We start from the raw sequence: 22,842 nt of genomic DNA on the forward strand, positions 1-22,842 counted from the left end.
CGGCTGTGATTGGTTGGAGCAATGTGACTGACCAATCAGGAAACGGGATGCTCGCCGTAAAGTGAAGTTGTAGGAGAAGGCAGAAAACTGTCACCAGATAAACCATTGCTCTCCAGAATTCTCGGAGTGTCCACCAAAAATGAGTAGGATTGCTGGCCTCCTACGGCGAATCTTTGGAATAGTACGTGAACACGTCGGGACAGATCACTTTGGGAATAAATATTACTCTATTCCCGAACAGAAGACGTGGACAGGTATCAACACTTTTGTTAAAATTAGCTTGTCCTGATTTCAAATATAAAACCTACACATGCAGACATATGAAGCCAACTTTGAAAACCGTTCTGTAAAGTTTTTGATACGCCCTGACAGCGAATCAGACAGTGTAGGTCTTGCTCTGTTACCTAAGCTTCTGTAGTTTCTGCTCCATTTTTATTATCCAACTTTCAATTAATTCTTACGAAGTTAGAAACAACAATTTTAGATATCTGAGTTCCTCATTCGCATTAATGTGACATTGTTCTCTTGTTTACTGTAGATTATGACATTACCCTTGCCCTGAATCGTTCTGTCCTTACCCTTTTACCGTTGTAGTACTCAATTATCGCCGCTAGATGGAGGAACAGTCCAAAAAGCAGCCAAGCAGCAGCTCTGCGTCTGATTATTATTTATAAGGGGGCCCTGCTGAAACCTGGTATCACTCACTCCAATCAGGAGAACTGTGTACAAAGTTATCAGCTTAAAGGCTGATATATAAGCTTTTAAGCTGATAACTTAGAGTATTACATTATTTTCAAAAAAACAAGACAATGCATTTAAATGTTATTGCATATCCACTGTGGCTTGCAAAACTATTCATTCCTCTTGAAAACATGGATTTTATTGGAATGTTATGTGACTAACCAACACAAAGGTGTGCTAAATTTGTGAAATGGAAGGCCAATGTTATGTGGTCATCAAAACAATCTACAAATGAAGAATGTTAAAAGTAGTATACAATTGCAATCCACTCCATTTTGCTTTAGATAAAATCCAGCACAACCATTGGCGTTCAGAAAGTCACTCAATTAGTCTCAGTATAGATACAGCTGCATACATACAGCTGTTCTATCAAAGCAAACATGTGGATGAAGGTGCTATGGTCAGTTGAGGCCACAATTAAATACTCAGAACACTATGTGTTACAGAAAAATAGCACTGTACATTAGCTAGAACACATTATGGCCAGTGTGAAACACATGAGTGTCATGCTTTGGGCAGCAACTTTTAGATATTTCATAAGACAACAACTCTAAACATAAAGTCAAAGCTATTATGAAATGGTTTAATGCATATTAATGTAAAAAAAAAAAAAACGCCTCATAAAATTCAGGAACTAGAGATTCTCAAACTTTCTGTTTGAGAATCTGTTGCGAGTCTTGAACACGGATGTGCACGGTCTTCATCCAATCTGACACAGGTTTGTCTATTTTTCAAAGAAAAATGAGAAAATTTCCATCTCCAAATGTGCAAACCTAGTCGAGATACGCCCCAAGGAACATGCCGCTGTGATCACAACAGAATCTACGAAATATTTACTCAGGATGGCCGGACTCCCATGCATACCAGTCCTGGTTTGTAAATAAATATGGAAAGCAATGTCTTATTTATCTTCCGATTCAAAATTCTGCACAACTTTGTGTTGATCTAGCACATAAAAATGGTTTTGCAAGGCACTGTACATGCATACACTTTAAATCGGAAGTGAAAGAGCAGGGCCTTTTTGTATCTTTCACCCATTTCTAGCCAGTTTAGACGAAAATGTTTTGCCATAATTAATATGACTGAGTGGTTTATGACATGAATGCATTCCCTGCAGAAGAAATGAAGCCATTATCTTTGCATCCTCTGTTCTGCTGTGGAAGGATCCACCTCTTGCAAGTTAAGCTTCTGCTTTTTTTTTTTTTTTTCTCCCTGAATGTGACTCTATTTTATTTTATTTTATTGTTTTGGTTCACCTTTTCTCAGCAGTTTTTTGCGGGGGAATCTTTCACCCGCATCGTATTTATAATTCATTACAAGGCAGCTCCTCCACCCCTGCCTGTCAACCTATTCAAATGAGACATCACAAAAGCTGCTCTCTAGCATGCTTACAAGGTAATGTATGCACTGTCCCATCGCTAAGACCCACAACTGCAGATAGGCTAGCTAGTTTATGTAAAAAAAAAAAAACAAAAAAAAAAACAGTTGAGATAAACACAAGTCTAAGCAGCAGGCGGGCACATATAAATGCTTGTTTTTGCATTTATAATAAACATAGAAAGCGAGTGTTGCATCCGTTTGTCTCCATTCAACCTTGTGGAACTAAATCATATGCATTATTCAGTCCATATGTCTCGCAGAAGCTAGCTTTTGATCCCAAACTGATAGGCCAAGCATGGGCTCAGGGCCTGGAGGCACAGACCACAGGGCTTTTCACTCAAGCGCATAAGTTTTGCTCGAAATAGGTGAGGAGTTTCTCTCTCTTTTGTCTCCCCACTCTGTCTACCCATTTGTCCATCTCTCCACATTTATCCATGCTTAGCTGCTTCCATTTTCTACCTCTCTCCATCCGTTAACTTTTGAAAACTGGGGCGTAAGCAATTCTACGAGCCAGAGGTAGACTGCGTGTTAGGGCTATAATGGCTGCCATGATAGAAAAACGTTTTTCTGTTTGTTTTTATGTGCATTTGTCTGATTCGATTTCAACAACTTCTATTTGGGTTGTACTTTTTTTTTTCTTTTTTTTGTTGCCCTTCCCCTTGTACTTCTGCCTCTACATTCCCCCTCGCCCCCCTTTGAAGTAAGTCCAGTGAAGATTCTATTCAAAACACTAGCATAGAGGGATAGACCCAGCAGAGAGCCTTCTAAATCCCTATCCTCAGATGTTGCTCCTCATCAAAATGAAAGGGCATGGGTATAACTGGGACTTCTAGAGGGAGAGGGGAGGAAAACGAATCTCGGCTTCTGGTCCAGCAGCTTTAAAGAGCTCACAGAAAGAGCTGCTGCAGGCTGCGGGGTTCCTGTGAGTCTTGCCTACAAGAAGAGCTGCTGACAATGTGGCCACTGGTCTTAGAAGGTCTTTGCCTTGTCGCTGTTTTCACTGTGCTGAGCTGAGAATCTATATTCTCACCCCGTCTTTTTTTACGTTCGCGTCTGTCCCCCAGGCCCAGCTCTGCCTCACTCTGCATGGGGGCACCGTGTCACGCTGCCCAGATGAAAGCCTGAGCGCTCTCTGGATGGGCTCATTCGTCTTCAACAGCCAGACCCGGAGCCCCGACGCCCGCCTTCCCTTCCCTTCCCGTTTTTTTTTATTTTTTTTATTTAGGGTAGTGAGAGGCACGCTGACATTATCGGCTGCTGCAGGCACATTTGAAAATAATTGCCTGTATGATTGCTATTTTTTCTTACCTCTTTGAGGAGGTGTAGCCTTTGTCTTGGAATCAATGGCTGCTCAATACCGGACAGGGGAAAGGCAGTTTCCTTTCATGTCTCAGTGAAAGGGATGTATTTTTAGCGCTGTTCGTTTTAGCCGTGTGTGTATGCGAGTGTGTGTGTGCGTGTGTGTGTGTGTGTGTGTGTGTGTGTGTGTGTGTGTGTGTGTGCCATGCAGTTTTAATCTATTGGTCCTCTTTTGCTGTGTGGAGAATGGAAGAGATTCAGAGGTTCTTCAGAGGTGTGCCACGCAGGCTGGAGAGAAAAGAAGCATTGACTTGTCGTCCTATCGCTGTCTCCTTTCTCTCTCTCTTTGTCTATTATTTATTAGTATCCCCAGCTTGGTTGTATGAAGTGAAAAAGTACTCAGTTCTGCTATTTTCAGGACGGGGCGACTCTTGGGGGGGGAGGAGAGGTGTGTTCTTTTGCATTAGTGCATCTGTTAATGCACCATGACAGCTGCACACCTCAAATTTGTATTTTTAAAGAAAGTAGAGAGGAGGGAGGGGAAAAAATATCATTAGTTGTGTGTTTTCTCTCCACTTCATGCCCTAACACACTTAACACAACAACAGATGGCTGTGTGTCATCAGAGCGTTGATTCAAGCCTCATATTTCCACCCAAAGACTCACAGCGGAAAGAGACGAGGGTCCAAATGGCTGTTCATTCTGCCACAAGTCATCCCCTGGGTGTGATGAAGGAAGGTCTATCCCGCCATAGGACACCGAGTCAGTGTTTACAGGAGCGTCAGTGTCCACAACCGCCACTGTAAATCATGCTAATTGATCAGCGGCGATGCAATGCGTGGGGGTTTAAATGCAGGTTCTTTAATCATTATAGGGTCTAGCTCATCTAGCTCCATGCGCCCTGCCAAGAGCATATTTGCATGTGTGTCTTGTGGCTCATCATGGAGTGACTTCGCTTGTTCATTAAAAAGGCATTTGAAGAAATAGATGCTGAAAATGAGAGAGTGGCCGCATTTATTTTCAATGGCGGAACAATCCAAGTGGGCTGTGATCCAGCAACGGGGGGGTTCAAGTGTTTTGGAGGTCCATTAACTGCTGCCTGTCTGCAGTGCAGCTGGAGATATACAGTGCTTTACAGGAGTTTCCGTTCTCGTCGGAACTCTTTTCTACATTTTCTCACCCTAGAACAACAAAAGTCAATGGAACTTATTAAGATTTCATGCAATAGGATCAGCATAAAGTTGTGCGAAAGGGTGAAGTGAATGTAAAACCATGCATGGCTTTCAAAAATTATTTTTCCCAAGAAAAAAGTAAAAAAAGAAAGAAAAAAAAACCCTATTTACTCTTAGAAACTCTAAATAAAATCCAGTGCAACCACCTGCCTTCAGGCTTCCTCTGATTGTCCAAATATTCAGAGAGGGCCACAAAGGTCATCAGGAAGACGAGGGTCAGGGATAAATCTGTGGTGAAGGTTAAAGCTGGGTTATGCTATAGGCAACATGCTACACTTTGAACGTCTCACAGCACACTGTTCAATCTGTCATCTTAAAATGTAAAGAGTCTGGCATAGCCTATCAAGACATAACTGCATGCATATACTGATAGAATTAGACTTCCTGTATAGTCATTTAGCAAGAAAGCACGACAAAATTTAATTAGACTGTTGATTGTCCAGTCCAGAAATCTGGTCTTTATGAAAGGGTGGGGAGAAAAAAAAGCTACTGTTGAGAGAAAGGCAGGGCACACCCTGGACAGATCACCTGTCCATCACAGGACAACAGAGAGACACACAGGACAAACAACCACACACACACTCTTACCTAAGGGCAATTTAGAAAGACCAATTAACCTAACAGTAACAGTCATGTTTGTGGGCTGTGGGGGGAAGTCAGAGTACCTGGAAAGAACCAACACATGCACAGGGAGAACATGTAAAATCAATGCAGAAAGACCGGGATTCGAATCCAGGACCTGGCAAGGCAGCACCGCTACCAACCGTGGCACTAACCAGTTTTCCTAAACTGAACCTTTTAAGCAAAATGGTATTTGTAAAAAAAAGAAAAATAACTACATCTTGACATCTCCATCTTTACTGTGAAACATGGCAGGTGGAGCAACATGGTGTGCAGGTGGATTTATTCAGTGAAATCAGGGAAAATGGACATAGTTGTTGAGAAAACGGATAGAGGTGAATACATAGCAGTTATAAAGAAAACCTTTTAAAGGCAACAGCAAGTTTAATACTGATGAAGGTAAAGCCAATTGAAAATTGATATTTACATCTGCTCTCCAATTAGGCTGTCTGAGCTTGAACTTAGTCAGCCTACTTTAATCAAATATATATACTGACATATAGTCTACTTTGTGTCAGCATATCATATAAGTTACTCGATAAGTTACTCAGAAATGTAATTTATTGAGTTTTTTGTCTTTTCCTTTTTTCTAGCCTACATTTACGGTATGATTTACAACGAGAAGGAACCAGAGCGTTAATGTAAAATAATAATATTCAGCTAGCCTAGATGTGTTTTGACACCCGAGGACTCTGTCGGTCAGAAGCTCAACCTGGAAGACTGACAGACAGGTAAGGCACAGCAGCAGACGGCTCCTGGAGCCTGCCACTGCTTATTCAAGTCAGAATATTTTAATAAAGCAGACAGGCAGAGAGAAATCAGGCAAAGTGGAAAAGGAAAGGAGAAAAGATAAGACCAGGGGAAACTATTGGAGGGTGGAAGAAAGAAGGTGGGGTACATGGAATGAGTGACAAAGAACAAAGAAGGTGCTGACATATTGGGGTGAAATTATAGAGCGGAGTGGAGGAAAGAATGGATGGAGTAAAAGTGAAAGGAGGGTTTCTGACAGGGTAAAATGAGTAGGTGGATATATGGAGGGGGAACGAGAGGTGGTAGCGATAGGTTAATGGTGAGAGAGTGGTGGTTTTTGAAGATGTAATGGAGGGAAAGGGATGGAGGGAGCATGGAGGATTGGAGGTGAACAGAAAGGGGTGGACAGCTAGGTTTGTGAACAACACGCACATGGGCCTCAGAGGAGGTGTGGAGGAAGGAAAGGAAAGGAAAGGGGGGGGGTCCAGACCGCTCCAAAGCCTCACAAAGGATTCTGACTTCCTGCCTTACCGTAGTTCCTTTTACAAGCCAGTTAGGGGTTGGTGAGTAACTTTGTAAGGATGGGTGGTCTCAGACAGAGCGGGCCAAAGGATCACTGCCACCTTTATGTCTGCCCGCCTTTGGGCATACGATCACAGATTAAATTGGGGTTTGTATTTTAAATTAATTATACCCCCACATTCTATCATAAATTGCTCAAACCTCTTTGGGATAGGAAAGTGTCTGATAAATTAAACCGATCATTACTTTACGCTCAAGCTCCTCCCCTCTGTAGAACTGATGGAAAACAATGACTGGCATTTTCCTTCTAAACCTCATCCCACATCAGTAGGCTTTAGTATAATGGGTAGCCATGGTTACAGGCTTCACATATGCCTTCCATGATTATTTTTTTTCCCTCCTGGAAAAGAGACTGTGAGGGAGAAAAAAGGTTGTCCTTATCGGTGCATCGTCACCCCTGTGTATCAGTGATGCTCATTGGATCTCTCCATCTTCATAAAGCTGTCTGTTATGATGCAGGCATTCACCCATTCCCCACACACAGCTCAGCTGGAGATAAATAAACTTGGCTGAATGCGACCTGACAAGCCCGCTCTGTCAAAGAGGCTTTTTTTTTTTTTTTGCTTTTCTTTTTGTCCCAACACTGTGAGTCCAAAACCTTCCCCGCGTTTGTCTGAGAATGTTGCTCTCTATTGAGAGATGGTGACATTGCAGTTGGATGCTTTTAACACTAAAAGTTATTTTTTAGACTTTTCTCCCGTTTTTTTTTTTTTTTTTAATGTTGCACAATGTTTAAAATCGGTGCTTATCTCTAGATCACTCTGTCCATTAGTAATCGCAATCAGAAAACAATTTAACACATTCACGCTCGCATACCACTAGGGTATAACGAGTCTGTTGGATGGGCTTTGACTGCACCTGAGCAGGGGCCAGCCCTCATTAAGAGTGAGAAAAATCTGGGTTTATCACCACCGATATGGTCCTTGCAATATCACAATTGCGTGTTTTCTTCGTATCACGCAACTATATTTGCAACAAACATGCACAAAAACTGCTGCCTCATTTTTCACTTTGGAAATTGCTGCTTACAGTGTTTCAGGAAATCCAAATGGTCAAAATAACTCAATCAGAGGGCGATTCAGAGGAGTCTAGATCCAGAAATTATACTTAGTCAAGGGCAAGCCTGGGTTGAAATTCAGCCCAGGAGCTTGGTTTGGACAGGCCTTTAATCTGATTATGCAACGGACAAAAGTGGAAACATAATTTTAAGACAAATGTATAAAAACACTATATTTTTCCCCCCAACAGTCAAAACTACTGTGTGTTTGTGTTTAATGACAAATTTAAAAATAAACATGAGTCAACAAAAGTTTAAGGAAGCAGCTTATAAAAATCAAAGCAATTATTAGGGAACAAAAAATAATCCCCAAAGTTAAACAGACCTATTACATTTATTAAGGGAAATTATAGGTTTTTAGACAGTTTCAGATGTCATAAAGTTTGGACCACAATCCTTTGACTTTAAAACGTTAACACATAACATCCCAAGTTTGCGACAGAATGACTGGGTTATGTAAGCAGTGCCTGCTAACCTGCTGTAGTCGTGCTGCTTGTATCTAGTGTCATCGCTGATCTTGCCCCCTTCATCACAGAAAGTATCTGTTAATTTGATGCAACTTGCCAAGTCCAGCAGTAACTTTTTTGTTCTTTTATCCCAAAGTTTTTCAACCCCACCAATGTTTTCTCCTTACTTTTTTTTGTGGAAAAATTGGAAAGGACCACTCATATCTCCATTTAGTATGGAAACTATCACAACTGCCTATGAAACGTCAAAGTGGCCGTGCTGATGGGCTTTATGGTGTAAGAAGCAACAGGGACAAACCAGGCTTTTGGGAAGCACCATGAACCCCTGTACTTACAACAAAAAAATGTATAGACAAAAAGTTAGTTTTAGTTTCCTTAAAAAAACAGCCACTTCTTGTAGTTTTTTTTTTGTTGTTGTTGTTGTATTTTTAGCTGTATAGGAATTTGTACGGAATTCCAGCTGTGCAAATTCCTATACAGAAATTTCTTGCAGGAAATTTTCCGTCCTGCAAGAAAATTTCTTATCGAGTTCTTTGTGTTCCTCCGTAGAAGTGGACATTTGCATCTAAACGGTAATTTATGTATCTGGTAAAGGTTATGTCTGAGAGCTATGCCAGTTGGACGATGACAAGGGTAAAGACTAGGTGAGCATGGTCTGATTGGAGTGGGATGTTGCATTCTGGTACGGCACAAATGAACACGGTGTTTTTAAGCTGTAGATGTCAGTGCGGTGATAAAGGGAGGGTGTGACAGAGTCCACCTGTTGGGGTCTGGTGCAGAGTGTGTTTTAAGGAATGTCTTCCGCCGTTGTTGAGCGACGTGTTTTCCCCTGACATCTTTCTCTGCAAGAAGAAAAAAAACAAGACGCAGCAAAAGAGATGGCATGAAGATGCCGGGGATGACATTGTGGAGGTGAACAACCTCTCGGGCCGCCCCCAGCAGTACTCACCTGGGAGCTGATGTGTGAGATTGTTTGGGGGGAGGAAGGAGGAGTGAGGGGTTTGCGTGTTGAAGCAGGTGATGGAGTTTAGTGGGGTGTGTTCAGGGTTCAAAGAGCAGCCCTCAGAGCGCATCATGTCTTATTTTAACGAATGGGAAGGATTGAGGTACGGCTGCCACGGCAACCCCCTCACCCATCCTGCTCCTCCGCTTCCATCCTTCCTTCTTTCCTCCCTCCCTGCCTGCCTTCCTTTTCCTCTCCCCTCCCCCAGGATTCACAACCAGCCTCACAGATGAGTTGTGCTCAGACAGGTGAGATGGCTCATGAATATTTATGCTGTGGGATTTCATTCCTCCCTGCCGCTGGACCCTCCCCCTCCTCTCCAAGGCGGTGCTGCGTTTGTCCTTCACGGTAAAGAGGCAGCGTCCTCGCTCCTGTCCCTCAGGTTAATCTGCCTTGCTCTCTAGCCAGTTGTGTGTTGATGTGTGTGTGTGTGTGTGTGTGTGTACAGGTGTGTATTTGACTAGTAAATAGGTTTCCCCCTAGTGAGTGATGAGAAGGCAGATGTGTCACAAGGGGGCCCGCTGAGATTGTGAGCTCCTAACACCCTTCATACCTCTCTGTCTCTTACTCAAGGTGGAGAAAGAACTGTGGAGCAGACAGATTACATACTGATGGCCGGATGTGGCAGGAAGAAGTTATTCTACCATCAAAACATGCAATGTCAAAATTTAGGTATTAAGATTTACTCATTTAGGTTTTGGATTCTTTTGATGAACCAGGTTTGATCCAAAAACATGAAGAGGCCAAACTCAGTGAGCCACATTTGGACGATGCCTGGGCACAACTTTCTCTGTAATTGGATTTAAAAGGAAATCTGTAATACGTTGTTTTTAAAACGTTTAAATGCAAATTCACTGGTTCTGGGAAGCAACCTTGAAAAGATCCGGTACAGTATGGTCTGACCTTAGTAACTTTTTAAGTCGTGGATAGATGAAAAGATGTGCTAAACCCTTTAACTTATTCACTTCTCAAGTTCTAACAATGTATTTCACTGGGATTTAGTGTGATAGACCAACAGAAAGTAGTTGTTTCTGAAAAAGAAGGTTTCAACAGTTTTAAGCACAAATAAATCTGAAACAAGTGTACATTTGTATTCAGTCCTCTGGGTCATTACTTTTATAGAACCACCTTTGGCTGCAGTTACAACTACAAGTCTTTTCAGGTGCATCTTTATCAGCGTTGCACATCTGGAAACAAAGTTTTTTTGCAAATTCTTTCTTTTGCAGAACATCTCAAGGACAGTCAGATTGAATGGTGGGCTTCTATGAGCATCAGTTTTATGATTTAGCAAATATTCTCAGGATGTTTTGGTAATCCAGCAAGACAGTTGAGCCCTCCAATCTAGTTTAGCTCCACTTATCTTCACTTGAACTATCCCTACCTTTTACACAGCATGATGCTTCTTCCGCCATGTTCAATTGTGACAAATTTTTCAGGTTGATGTACAGCATAGTGTGTTTTTTGCATGAAAGGACAAAAAGAGAGCAGTTTTGGTCTCATCTGATTAGAGAACCGTCTCCCACATGTGTCCCGTACACGACTTCTGGCTACCATTTGTGAAACCCTTTTCCAGTTTATTGTCAATTATAGACACTGCTGGTTGAGCTCAAGATATGCAAAGCACCCAATATTGTTTTATAAACCCAACTCTGTATTAAGCCTTTCTCAACTCACAGGTTTGTGGTTGGGGAAAATGCAAATCCAAATAAATACTGTTTGTACAACACTGTTTGTCCATCACAAACATGCTGGGAGGATACAGAATGTATGTACAAACAGTATTTGTCACCAAAATACAGGGATAAAACCTGTACTGGAAGTGGGGTTTAGACATGCTGCAAAATCATCGTTACAGGAGTGGAAGCATGTCGGCGTCAAACAGGAAGGGGGGGAATGGGAGGGGAGGGAGAAACACAGAGGAGACAGAGAAAGGTAAGCTCCTCTCTTTATGCTTATTATTTAGGCATTAGCTCGCTAAGCACATTGCATGTGGGGACTTTAATGCAATTTTCCATTTCATTCTGCTGCCACCCACTCCTGATGCAAATATGGATATGATCTGTTTATAATTAGCATACCTGTTAAACGCCTTAGTTAGTATTGCCTAGAGAATCGCAGCCTTTTGTTTGCAGGCGGTTGTCTATGCCGTGCCATCTTGGGAGAATTTCAAGGAAGCATTTTCCCGAGAGACATCTAAGATTGGTTTTTGCTAGGTAATTGAAGGATCACATTGTTCATTTTCCCCCTTTTTGCTGTAGTTTAGCAGCTGAACAGGTGAAATCTGGTGTTTGGATGCCGGCGAAATCCATCCACGTGCTGAGCCGGAGCCTGCGAGGGGCCTTTTGTGACAACCTAGTGGGAACCAAGGCAGAACTGAAGCATTACTAGCCTAATTAGCTGACCTGATTAATGCACGGACTGGATGGCGTGTGGAAAAGAATCATCCTCACAAGACATAATTACAGAACAGCACACAGGCGCTGATTTTCGATGGGGAACCAAGGGCCGTGAACAGAACTCGCGTCGTCACTTTGGAGGGCCATCGTTTATCCATCCCAGTGCCAGAGCTATCTGTTATGGCTGAAGTAAACATTAAGGCCATCAGTCTGCGGTGCGCATGGCGCTGCTCGCATCCATTTGTCCGTGTCCAGTGAGCTGCGGAGAGACTGTGATGGAATCCTGACAGATTGTCTGTGTTTTGGAGCGTGTTGTTTTCTTTGCCCATACATTTTTCTTCTTCAAGCCATGTTTGCCATGCATCATCACGCTCTCTCTCTCTCTCTCTCACTCACTCTTGCTGCCTCCCTGCTTCTTCCTCCTCCCTCATCGCCTCATCCCTTCTCAGATAGACATCTGACTACCTGTGAGGAGAGAAACTATGGAAACACAGAACTTGTTATTTTTGAACACGACTCATGTGAAGACGACACGGCAAAAAGTGGGCTCTTTCTTCTCCTGTCTCTCTGCGGTTCCCCCTCCCCGCCTTCGGTCGCCGTCTCCATGTCACTGTGTGCCAGCCAAACTTGTCTAATCAGCAGATTTGACCAAAATAATTGGCAGTGGCCTTGCTGCCAGCGAGCATCGTGCTGTATACAGATAGGGAGAAGGAACGCTTAATATTCCAAGCAGCTCGTGCCTCTCCTGTTCCCTCTGATATCTGACCTCTTTTGTCTCCTGCTGGGCTTGATGTTGATTTTGGAGGGCATTGTTAGCCAGGGCGCTGTGATTGGAAGAGGTAGCCGGTGGAGGGGGGCCGTGGTTGGTTGGGTTAAAGGAAAAGCCCATTTGCATAAAGGCTTAGCCCAGATTTGGAGCCACTCAGCGAGATCTGAGGAGAAGGGCCCGAGGGCCGCGAGGTAATCATCCATGGCCTGTCACAGCGCTGTCATCCCCGCGTGGATTTGTCTGTGTGTCTGGAGAACATTGTGTCTGGACTACTTTGTGTTTATATCCCTTTGCATTTGGTGTGCAACACTGGCGAGCACCTCCATCAAATCACACTTGGTGTCTTTTTATTTTTTATATATATATATATATATTTTTTTTCCCTTTCCAGGCAGGCAGGTCCGTGCCAAGCGGATGGTGGAGGCAGCCAATCCTGCAGAGTATGAATATATGGAGGGCAACATTCCGATAGAGTGGGAAGGTACGTTTGGGCTGCAGAATCTGTGCCGCATATTGTACTTATCACTAATTTTAAACAAAAAAAAAACAAAAAAAAGGAGCTAAAATAAAAGAGAATGACAGATTCATGGCTTCATCTTCTGGGACCTTGGCTAATCCAATGATTTAGTTTTTTTTCTCTCTCTCTCGCTCTCCCTCCTTTCATTTTGTAAGATGGAATGGGGGCTGGGAATGAGTTTATCAAAGATGCCTTCTGCCGGCGTTATACAACCGTACCATAAAAAAGTGTTTCTTACAACTGGATACAAACTGTTCCCTGTGTCTCAGACTGGCTTTATCCACCTTAAACCCCCTCATCCTGCCTCGCCCCATCCCTCATGCATTTTCATCAGGATGCAAATAAGAAACGGATAAAAGAGGCCCAGAATCCCCATGCTAGCTGGAGAAAGAGTTGCAAAATCTCTCTCTCTCTCTCTTTCTGGCTCCCTTTAACCTGCTCTGCTGTGCAGCCAGCTCAGCCAAAATAGAGCTTCCTCAACAGAGGGAGGGAAAAGAGATGTGATGGAGAGAGTTCTGCTGAGGAGCGGAGGGAGGGATGGAGGTGTGCATGAGGAGTGACGGAGCATGTGCTTTAAAATCTGAAGATCAAGGACGATGGACGTGTCTCGCTGACCCGGTTCTGCCAACACAAAATCCGAACTGATGTTTTGTATTTATCATGAAGTATAAGCTTCTTTGAAAAGTTGAATAATTTTCCACATTACACCACTTAACATCTACAAATTTTCATGTTTTTGGTTGGGAATTTTTTGTGGCTGACAAACATGAATTAATGTTTTGTTTTGTTTTTTCTTTTAAATGAGATCTGGACAGTGTGACTTCCATTTGACGCTGACGCAGCTGAATAAAAAAAGAGTTCAACCAACTGCATTCAAAAATCAACTTCATAATACATAAAGTCCATTTGTGAATAATTTCAGTGGAAATCCATTTGTTCTGTGGAGGCTTCATAAGAATGTTAGTGAACAAACAGCAATGTGGAGAAACGAGAGCAGACTGGTCAGGGAGGAAGCTCTGGTGACGTCTAAGGCAGGAATGTGTTATAAATGTTCAACTTTGAACTTGTTTCAAAGTTTTGATAAGTTTATCATCCAAAAGAATACAACTTCAAACCTAACAAGACATGGCCGCCCTAAACTAGCCGGCTAGGACGGGAGAGCATTATGCAAATGACAACAAAAGATGATTCTCCAAAGAGTTGATTCAAAGAAGGCTGAATTTCAGATTTTTATTTGTAAAAATTTAAGCTCAGAAATTTCCCTCCACTTCACAATTATGAGCCACGTTGTGTTGGAATGTCTCATCTAGTCCCAATAAAACACAGACATTTGTTGTGCATTAAATGTGACATTTTTTGTTTTTTTAAATCATTCAAGCGATAAGAAGAATCCTGTTGCAAGGCACAGTAGTTCTGGACGCTTCCGGTTTACAGAGTCACATAAAACGAGACCAAGTAAATCAAAAGCTGCGTATCAGTCCACAGCAAGCATGGAGGCTTCCTCAGTGATGCCGGAGCTGCAGCCTTTAAATATGACTGCAGGTTTTGTTTGTGCAGCGTATGTTCGTGTGGGTGTTCTCACTCTCATGTTTTTTTTTCTTCTTCTTCTTCTTCCTCCTCTCTTCTTTCCTTGCAGCTTGGATCCGAGGCAGACGGAAGGAGCCTCCCTCCATCGAGGTACGCTCTCCCCTCTCCTCCCACCCCGCAGTTCCCCCGCTGTGCTGATGGTTGGACTCTGGGGGACTAGTTCCAAGGGAACGAAAGAAGCAAAGCTGGAAAGAAGAAGCTTTGATTTGTTTTATCGTACTGAATCCAGGAACTTTAGGGGACAGGTGTTAAAATAAACAGCAGCTGAAGTGCCTTGATGGTGAGACTGAGAGCAGAAACAGCCTCCGAACAAGGAGGCTCACTGACACCGTGTCCCAGTTTACGTTCTCTTTTTCCAACAGAAGCCTCCATCTCGTCTTTTTGTATTTTATTTCTGGCACTCTCCGAGACGGGAATGGTGAAAGCGTGCAGTATTTTTTTGTCCCCCCCCCCACACACACACACACACACACGCCTGCTCCCTCTCTCTGGGTTTATTGCTCTTTAAATGCGAGAATGCTGGAAATTATTTGGCTGGGAAAATGTGGGCCTATAGGAAATCCCTTGGAAGGCCGGTGCTCAGGCACTCTCTCTGTCCCCCCCGTCCTCTGTCCCTGCCAGTAGCTGGTGCCATCTCCTGCCTTTCTTTTTGCCAGAACATTCTCTTCCAATTTTCTGCCTTACTTCTGCCCAATAGCTGCCATCGACAGCTGGACGGCGGCGATGCGGCCAAGGCTCCACTCCCAGCACATTACCCTGCCCCTTGTCACGCTCCCTCTTTTCCTGGTCCAAATCGACATAAATTGATTGGATTAAATCCTGTCATTAACAGGCTGGAAAAGCAGCTCAGTATGTTTGTCTCCCTCCCCAAAGCAGGACTTTTTGGCCATAGATCTCCCCCCCCTTTTTTTTTTTTCCAGTCCTTCAGTTTTGCCAGCACACAACACCATCATGCCCAGTCCTCCCTTCCTCTTTGGCTCCCACAGCCAGGGCAAGGCTAACATCACTGTGAACACTAGATGCAGGGCTCAAGTGGGTAACTATTCCACCAGTGCACTGTTCATTTTATAAGCGTTTCCAGGATTTAAATTGGTTTCTGATAATGCAGTATAAATGCCTCCTGTCCTTTCAGTTTACCAATCTGTTCCAAGTGCTATATTTTTAAGCAGCGGTGATTATGTCGCTGCAGGTTAATGGAAAGTTACGCTTCTGGCTCAACAGAAACATCTGTTCATGCAAGGACTGAATTAAAACTTTATTTCTCTTCTGATTTGGACAAGTGCGAATCAGATGCTCCAACAACAAAGAGAGGCACTTGATTAAGGAGGGAAACTATCATTGCTTTCATTTGAATGTTCCGGGCAGTTATCTTGTGGTCACTATTTTGGTTTTCTGCAATGTTTTTGTGCTCTCGTTTTTTTAGGAGTTGGAAGTTCAGCATTTAGGGTTACCCTAACCCTATCCCTAACCAACATTTTTTTTGATGAAAATTAACAAATAGTGTCAAGATACATATACCAGATGTTTGAGTTTTTTTGTTTTGCTCTCATACTAAGAATGATAATGAGAATTAAAGCTAAAAAGAAAATAGTAGGACTTGTTTAGTCATGTTAAAAGAAAATTTCAAGGAGGATTACATTTATTTTATGTTATTTTTGCATTTAAAGAATCATTTTCTCCGAGTCATACAACAAAAAGTTATAAGATTTTTTTTAAATGTTCATATTAAACTTTAGTTTTGTTCCTAGAATAGAGATGTAAATATCTTGGATAGGCTTGTGTCCTATTTAAAGCAGTAGCGGTCTAAATAATTGGGATTGCTTCTGTCTGTGAACTGCAGCAACTGCAAACAGTGCTAACCCACAGACTAAACAAAAAACTAAATCTAAGTTACTTCATAATTTCCTTATTTAATCAGTCTGAATGTATTTATTATGTACCTACGAAACATGACATTATGACCTTGTGGTATATAGGCCCCTGCTTTGCTGCCAAAGCAGCCCAGATTTCTCAAGTTTTGGACTTTACTCTCGATGGATATAAACCGCTGCAGACTGCGATAGCTCACATCCTTCCTATTCCCCGTTTTACCTTCTAACACAGAAACTTTGAGCACAACATTATATTTCATCCACTAATAGGTGTCAAGATAAATCGGTCTAATTCATTTCCCACGTCAGTTTCGCCTGACCTGTCATTATCAGCCGAGACGTCATTACATACGATTTTAGAAGCTCCTGATAATCAGTGTAAAGAACATAAACATATGCGGTTTGTTACTGCAGGAGCTGATGATGAATGAGTCCCAGAGGAACGAGGTCAAGCTGAAGGCGATGGAGCTGGAGGAGAAAGATCTGGCACTACAGGCTAAAGAGCACGAGGAAGGCCTGGTGGCGACTCCTGCGAGGACTGTGGCCAAGGGCCACGCGTCCGCCGCCGTCTTTGGCAAGGAGGAGCTCAGTGAGGAGCCAACCAGCACTGCGAACAAGTTCCAGCCCGGTTCCTGGATGCCCACCTCAAAGAAATAGCTCGAGACCTCCACAGAGACTGAGACATGAGGCAGTGCAAAGTAAAATACAGTCCGCAACGTTAGCAGTGAGTGCTTTGTTTAGGATATCAAATTGAAGACTTTAACTAAATACAGAACTGATCTGTTTTTAAGTTTGAAGAAAGCCTGAAATAAATTAGTGTCATTTTTCTTTAAAAGGTACAACTGATTGATAGAATCAGTCGTTCTATCAGACTTTATTTATAGAGCACTTTTCTTACACTCAGGTGTAACACAATGATTTATAGATGTTAAAAACAGACAGAAGGGACAGCGAACCACAACAGACACAATGAGATTTATCAAAGTGATCAAATCAGGGTAAGTGCAGTTGTATAATTATATTGATAAATCTGATTTAAACAAATGGTCTCCACGTTTCTACTACCAAAACGTACAATAATATTTCATTATAATTTCATAAGCAATCCTTTCCTTCATTCCAACAGATTTCTGTCAAAATTCAACAGAGAATCAGATTGGGAAAAAAACTGCAGTTGGAGATGTGTTATTTTATAAATGTTGCCTAAAGATACAGAAATAAAATTTGCCAACTTAAAAATTTACAACAGATTCACACCTCTGCTGTTTTGGTTTCTAAAGACAAGTGCAAGAAATAATTATTTTTTAAAAAAAAGTCTTGGATTTTTAAAATAAAATTGTTTTAAACATTGTCTGGTTTCCCCTTTTTTATCATAACTGACAGGCCGCTGTGCTATACTGACAAAAAGGACAGGGGCAATTAATACAAATGAGTAAGATCACGAATATAAAGCAGCTGTTGTGCAAAAATGAATGTGCGAAAAGCATGAAATGGACAGCTCAATTTGGAACAACCTGAATGTCTTAACTGCTTGTATCAAGATATTATGGGTTAAAAAAATAAACTTTTAGAATTAAGTCAATTTAACTTCAGCTGAACAACTCAGGAAATACTGCAGTGTTTCTCAGCACTGGTCCTCGAAGTGCCATGCAGGTTTCAGCAAACCTGATTTTAATTGATGGCTGATTAACAGGTTGTTGCTGAACTGGAATCGTCTGAATGACGCTTTGGAACAACCATAAGCCGTGCGAAAATGTAGAACTGATTCTGTTTTGAAGGCAAAGGGCGGTCGTACTAAATATCGTTAGGTTTAGATTTCTCCAATATTCATTGTTTGAAAGATTTTCATCCACCCATCCATTACAGCTGCTTGTCCTTAAGCCATCTGGACAGGTTCTTGTAAATCTGTTTTAAAATTCCATAGTTTTTCATATTCAATCTTCAACGTGTTTTCTGGTTTACTTTTTAGACACAACAGTTGTGATACAAATATTTACTCAGCAGTACTGAGTCAGCAGTGTGATGAAGGACGAGTTCACAGGGTTTTTACAACAGGCCAAGTTTAATTCAATTAAGACTCAAGAACACAATCAGAGATCAAAATATTTTCTGCTAATTGCTGTTCCACAAGTCAACCAACACAAAACGTAAGATTTCCTTATTCATATCAAAACTAAAAAATGCCATCGTTTTCTGCCCAACACCTTTTACACTTATTTTAAGTAAAAACCTTTTAGTTTGTTATTCAGATAAGGGTTAAAGATATTTATTTTGATGCATAAATGGGGATAATCTCTTAATTCATTATCGAAAAAAAATGGGTTTCTTTTGATATTCTATGGAATTCTTTTTTTTTTTATCTAAATAAGAGTGGTCAGGGCAGTTAAAGAAAACCCAGTAAAAGAACCTTAAAAATCCAGAAATAAAATTATCTCTGTAAGCAAAAACATACAGGAAGCTCCTCTCGATTTTATCTCCATCTGATTTATTTAGAAATATTTTTCAAAGTATATCTTCATTCAGATCTGTGATGTACAGAATCAAAAGAACCAATTATTAAAAGGCATTTAATTCTATTAACCATGAACATTTTATTGATCAGAAAGTTTGAATTTTGGTAACTGATACAGAACATCTTCCAATAATCATCATCATCATCATTATTATTATCAGGTTAATTTAGGAGACCAGGGATGTTAATATGTAATGCAACGTTTTAGCAGCTGCACAGATAAAACCAGAGATCTCTGTAGAAAAAGTGAACCAGAGGACCACCGGGCTCCTGCTGACCAGAGTCCCACAGGGACAGCACTGTCCACTGTCAAGTCCAAGGGGCCAGCGTCCTTCCTCTTGGACATGAGGCATAGCAGCCCAGTGTTGACAGTAGGGCTGGGACGAGCTCGCTCGGTTCCTTCACCCCCCCATCGCGACCCCCCGTTCCTCCGGTGGATTCAGTCCTTCTTCCTCTTGGCCTTGTTTATGTTTTCCTGACGCTTCTGCTTTCTCTTTTGTTCGCGGTCACGTGCCTCGATCATCTTGGCCAGTTTCCAGGACAGCAGCGCGCTGGCGATGAACAGAGGGGTCAGAGCCAATATGACGGTGGTGAGGAAACCGTAGGGGTCTTTGGCAGCCCACTCCACAACATACTCTGCCCATGCTCGTACATCAATCATCCTGCTCAGCAAACGGCCAGCGTCAAGTCAAACCTGAAACAGAGACGACCGTGAGCAGCTGAGAGCAACGAAGACACATAATCAGCTTTCCACAACAAACTTTTATATATTTTACTGGGATTTCATGAATAGACCAATATGAAGTAGCACATTGCTAAGTAGAGGAGTAAAATCAAAAATAAAAATAAAGATTTTAGTGTACAAATGACGTTTAAAGAAGAATTCGATTATAAAGCAATATGCACCAAGCTTTAAAAACCTCAAAGCTCAGTTCGGTCATGCAAGCACGTGGAAGAAGGTGATCTTAGATGACACCAAATTTAACACCGAATACAATTTTCAGATGCTTCCCTGTTCCAATCCACCCGAGTCAAATGACTGACTCGTTATCAAGCCTCCGCAGTAATCAATTAAGCGCTGGAGCAGCGAAGCATCTAAAAGTTTTCACACAGCAGCTTCCGAGGAGACTGGAGTTGAAAAGCCCTGATTTGTGCATGAGCATGTCCATCCAGTCTGGCTGAGCTCAGGCTGTTTTGCAAAGAAAAATATGCAAAAAATATCACTCTTTAGATATATGCAAAACTGCTAAAAGACATACCTCAAAAGACTTGCAGCTGTTCATTTACAGAGGATGAATACAAACACAAGCCTCACTTTTCAGACTGTTTTGTTGTAACGTTTGAAAACCATGGAACAATTTTAGTGTCATGACAAAAATCTAAAAATGTTTTATGGACACTTGTTTTTTTCCCAGGAGTCTGTATAATGACCAAATATGCTCAACAAAATAAATGAAAGGCAGTTTATAAGCAGAACCGTAATTTAGTCATTAACAGAAAATCTACACACAAAACATGGCTGGAAATATGTTTATAATCAGTTTCTTGTTGAGATTAACTGCAAATTTGATCGTTTTGGTCTGTGTGCTCAAATGTTTGGTTTCACCTGAGAATCAAGCTGGCAAAGTTACACATTTTGACAACCATTTTAAGTGAATTTAGATTTTAGAAACATCTTTGAGAAAGAAAAAGAAACAAAGATTAACAGGTCCTTTGTTCTAATCCTCAATGACAGACAATCAGTACATTTTATCAATATGCTGTAATAAAACGAGCAATAAAGCCTTACTGCTTCCAGACTATGACTTTACAAAAATTTAAAATGTCAAATTTGAAAGAATGTCAGTTTTTAACCTAGAATTAGACGGACACACCGAGTCAGGTGTACTGCACAGCTCACCCTTGGACCCCTAACGACAGGCCCTGTTCTACCGTCTGGTTCTGAACAGGATTAAACAGAAAACAGACAGATGTTCATCACACCTAACATTTACAAAGCAGCTTTGGTGAGTAAGTCAAGGTGCAGTAGTACATTACTAAACTTGGGGTTGAAGTGGAGGCTGACCTTGAATTTGACGGTCAGATGAGGACGGTTGTGAAGTCCAGTTTTTATCAGTTAAGGAAGTTGGCCAAAATAAAGAAAGCTGTATCTAGGAAGGACTTTGAGACAGTAATCTATGCTTTCATTACTAGGCGACGCGATTACTTTACAGGCACTTTATCTGTGGGTTAGTGATTCCTATATTACCCAGCTACAGCGAGTACAAATTGCTGTGGGATGTTTTTTTTTTATTTTTATTACCATTATTATTTGGTGGTGCCAATATGAGAATATTCCTCTAATTTTAGCCTCACTCCTACATTTTAAAGTTGTTGTATTTGTTTTTAAGGCTCTTCGTGGTCTTGCCCCTTGATACCTTTCAGAGCTGCTGAACTTTTACACTCAGCTGCTCCTGAGTCTGCCGGAAACAAGCGGAAGACAGGCTACTTCACTGTCTCTTTTAAAAATCACGCCTTGTTCATATTCTATGTTGTTTCTGTAAATTTAATCTTCGTAATGATTATTATTTTATGTATTCTGTGCCTTACTTTCCCTGTAACAATGTAAATTAAGTTGAACTGGATAACAACTCAAGCTAAAATCCATTTTCTTTTACTTCTGGCTGCTTTTATTTACAGCGTATTCAAATAAATATTAAAGAATAATGCTAATACAGCGTATTCAAACAAATATTAAAGAATAATGCCAATACAGCGTTTTCAAACAAATATTAAAGAATAATGCCAATACAGCGTTTTCAAACAAATATTAAAGAATAATGCTAATAGTTTTTATTATCATGAAACTACCGTAAAATCGTGAAAAATTCGTGCTACAATGCAAACGCCTGTATTACTAGTCTTCCCAAAGTGAAGTTGAGTAACTTTACTTATTGAACCCGACCGGGGCTTAATATATGTATGTATGACAAATACTGTGATTTTTAATCCACCAGCTTCCAGCTAATGTTCAGAAAACACAAGATGACCATTTGCTAACTAGCATTATCCTACGTGGCTGCTAGCATTTACTTATCAAAAGCCGAACGGTTCTATTACACTGGACTAAATCTCCAACCAACAACCCAAAACCGAAAGAAAATAATCTCCGTTATAAAGACTGACTATGGATTTTATTGATATGATGAAAAATTGTTTAACATTTAAATTACGACTACTATGGAAGCTAATAAAGCCAATCTGCAAGGCCCCATCTTTCGAAAGCAAAATCACTGACTTTCGGCCAAGAAGCATTGCAGCATGAGGAAATATTATCCATTTAAGATTTCACAATAGTAATAATGGTTTAAAATCAAATATAAAAAATAAATTAACTCACCAAAGTGCATAAATATGTGTTCACATCCGCGATAATAACCACCAGCTCCTCCCTGTTTCGCTTAAACCGTTTCAACATTTGAGGCGTTCAAGAAATTTCCCCAGAAAGGGGAAAAAGCAACTCGTCTTTACTTTTTTTTTTAATTATGAGCGTTTCTTGTATTTTGTTTGATAATGTGCACTTACGTATGTCTTGCATAACTTTGTAACATGTATCAATGAAAATTGTTTGAGCTTTAACAGAGATAGCGTGGCAGTGTCAACATTTTGTGAACGACTTTACTTTTAGGAAATCCGTGCCATGGTATAAGAGGCCCTGAATGCAGCACAAGTTTTCACTCGTGATAGGATATGACGTATACCTTGGCTGATGGGCAATGTAGTTTTAGCCTTCCATCATCACTTTCTGTCGAACCAATAGTTTAAATGCCTTGAAATAAAACTTTCATTTATTTCAGAGCTTATCAAGAACAACTTTTATGCCCACTTCCAATGTTAAGTTAGCAATAAACCCAGATGTTTGGTCTAATAAAATAAGCTTTTTCAGAATATGGTAAATGTAAGAATGAGGTTTTGTTGCTGTTTTTGTTTTTGTCAATATAGAATATCAGGAGCTCTGATTTACTAGCAATCACTGGAACACCAACTCACTTCTGAATTTTAGAACCACAGCTATGAAT

General features: G+C 41.1%; 2 protein-coding genes across 3 annotated transcripts; one reads left to right on the forward strand and one right to left on the reverse strand.

Moving 5' to 3' along the window:
- The first annotated feature begins 42 nt into the window (after positions 1-42).
- ndufaf2 (NADH:ubiquinone oxidoreductase complex assembly factor 2) lies at positions 43-17,574 on the forward strand. 2 transcript variants are annotated; one of them, XM_081610711.1, is made up of 5 exons: positions 43-254; positions 9,706-9,804; positions 12,689-12,778; positions 14,451-14,491; positions 16,687-17,574. In XM_081610711.1, the coding sequence occupies exons 1-5, from the start codon at positions 140-142 to the stop codon at positions 16,927-16,929; spliced, it is 588 nt and encodes a 195-aa protein (XP_081466837.1). In that variant the 5' UTR covers positions 43-139; the 3' UTR covers positions 16,930-17,574. The 2 variants fall into 2 exon arrangements, with proteins under 2 accessions (XP_081466837.1, XP_008416595.1); XM_008418373.3 differs by lacking the exon at positions 9,706-9,804.
- A 741-nt stretch (positions 17,575-18,315) lies between these two features.
- Positions 18,316-22,320, reverse strand: smim15 (small integral membrane protein 15). Its single transcript, XM_008418372.2, has 2 exons — positions 22,164-22,320; positions 18,316-19,478 (listed from the first exon to the last, which is right to left on the reverse strand). The coding sequence occupies exon 2, from the start codon at positions 19,443-19,445 to the stop codon at positions 19,224-19,226; it is 222 nt and encodes a 73-aa protein (XP_008416594.1). The 5' UTR covers positions 19,446-19,478; positions 22,164-22,320; the 3' UTR covers positions 18,316-19,223.
- Between the last annotated feature and the right edge of the window lie 522 nt (positions 22,321-22,842).

Source organism: Poecilia reticulata, chromosome 9, assembly GCF_904066995.2.
Source record: "Poecilia reticulata chromosome 9, P_reticulata-male-v2, whole genome shotgun sequence".
Classification (NCBI taxonomy): domain Eukaryota; kingdom Metazoa; phylum Chordata; class Actinopteri; order Cyprinodontiformes; family Poeciliidae; genus Poecilia; species Poecilia reticulata.

What these genes read in the sequence shown, in the direction of transcription:
- smim15 (XM_008418372.2), bottom strand. Translation starts at nt 19,445, where the DNA reads ATGATTGATGTACGAGCATGGGCAGAGTATGTTGTGGAGTGGGCTGCC.
- ndufaf2 (XM_081610711.1), top strand. Translation starts at nt 140, where the DNA reads ATGAGTAGGATTGCTGGCCTCCTACGGCGAATCTTTGGAATAGTACGT. An exon ending in CATTCCGATAGAGTGGGAAG is followed by an intron (nt 12,779 to 14,450) that starts GTACGTTTGGGC and finishes CTTTCCTTGCAG; the next exon opens with CTTGGATCCGAGGCAGACGG. An exon ending in AGGAGCCTCCCTCCATCGAG is followed by an intron (nt 14,492 to 16,686) that starts GTACGCTCTCCC and finishes TTGTTACTGCAG; the next exon opens with GAGCTGATGATGAATGAGTC.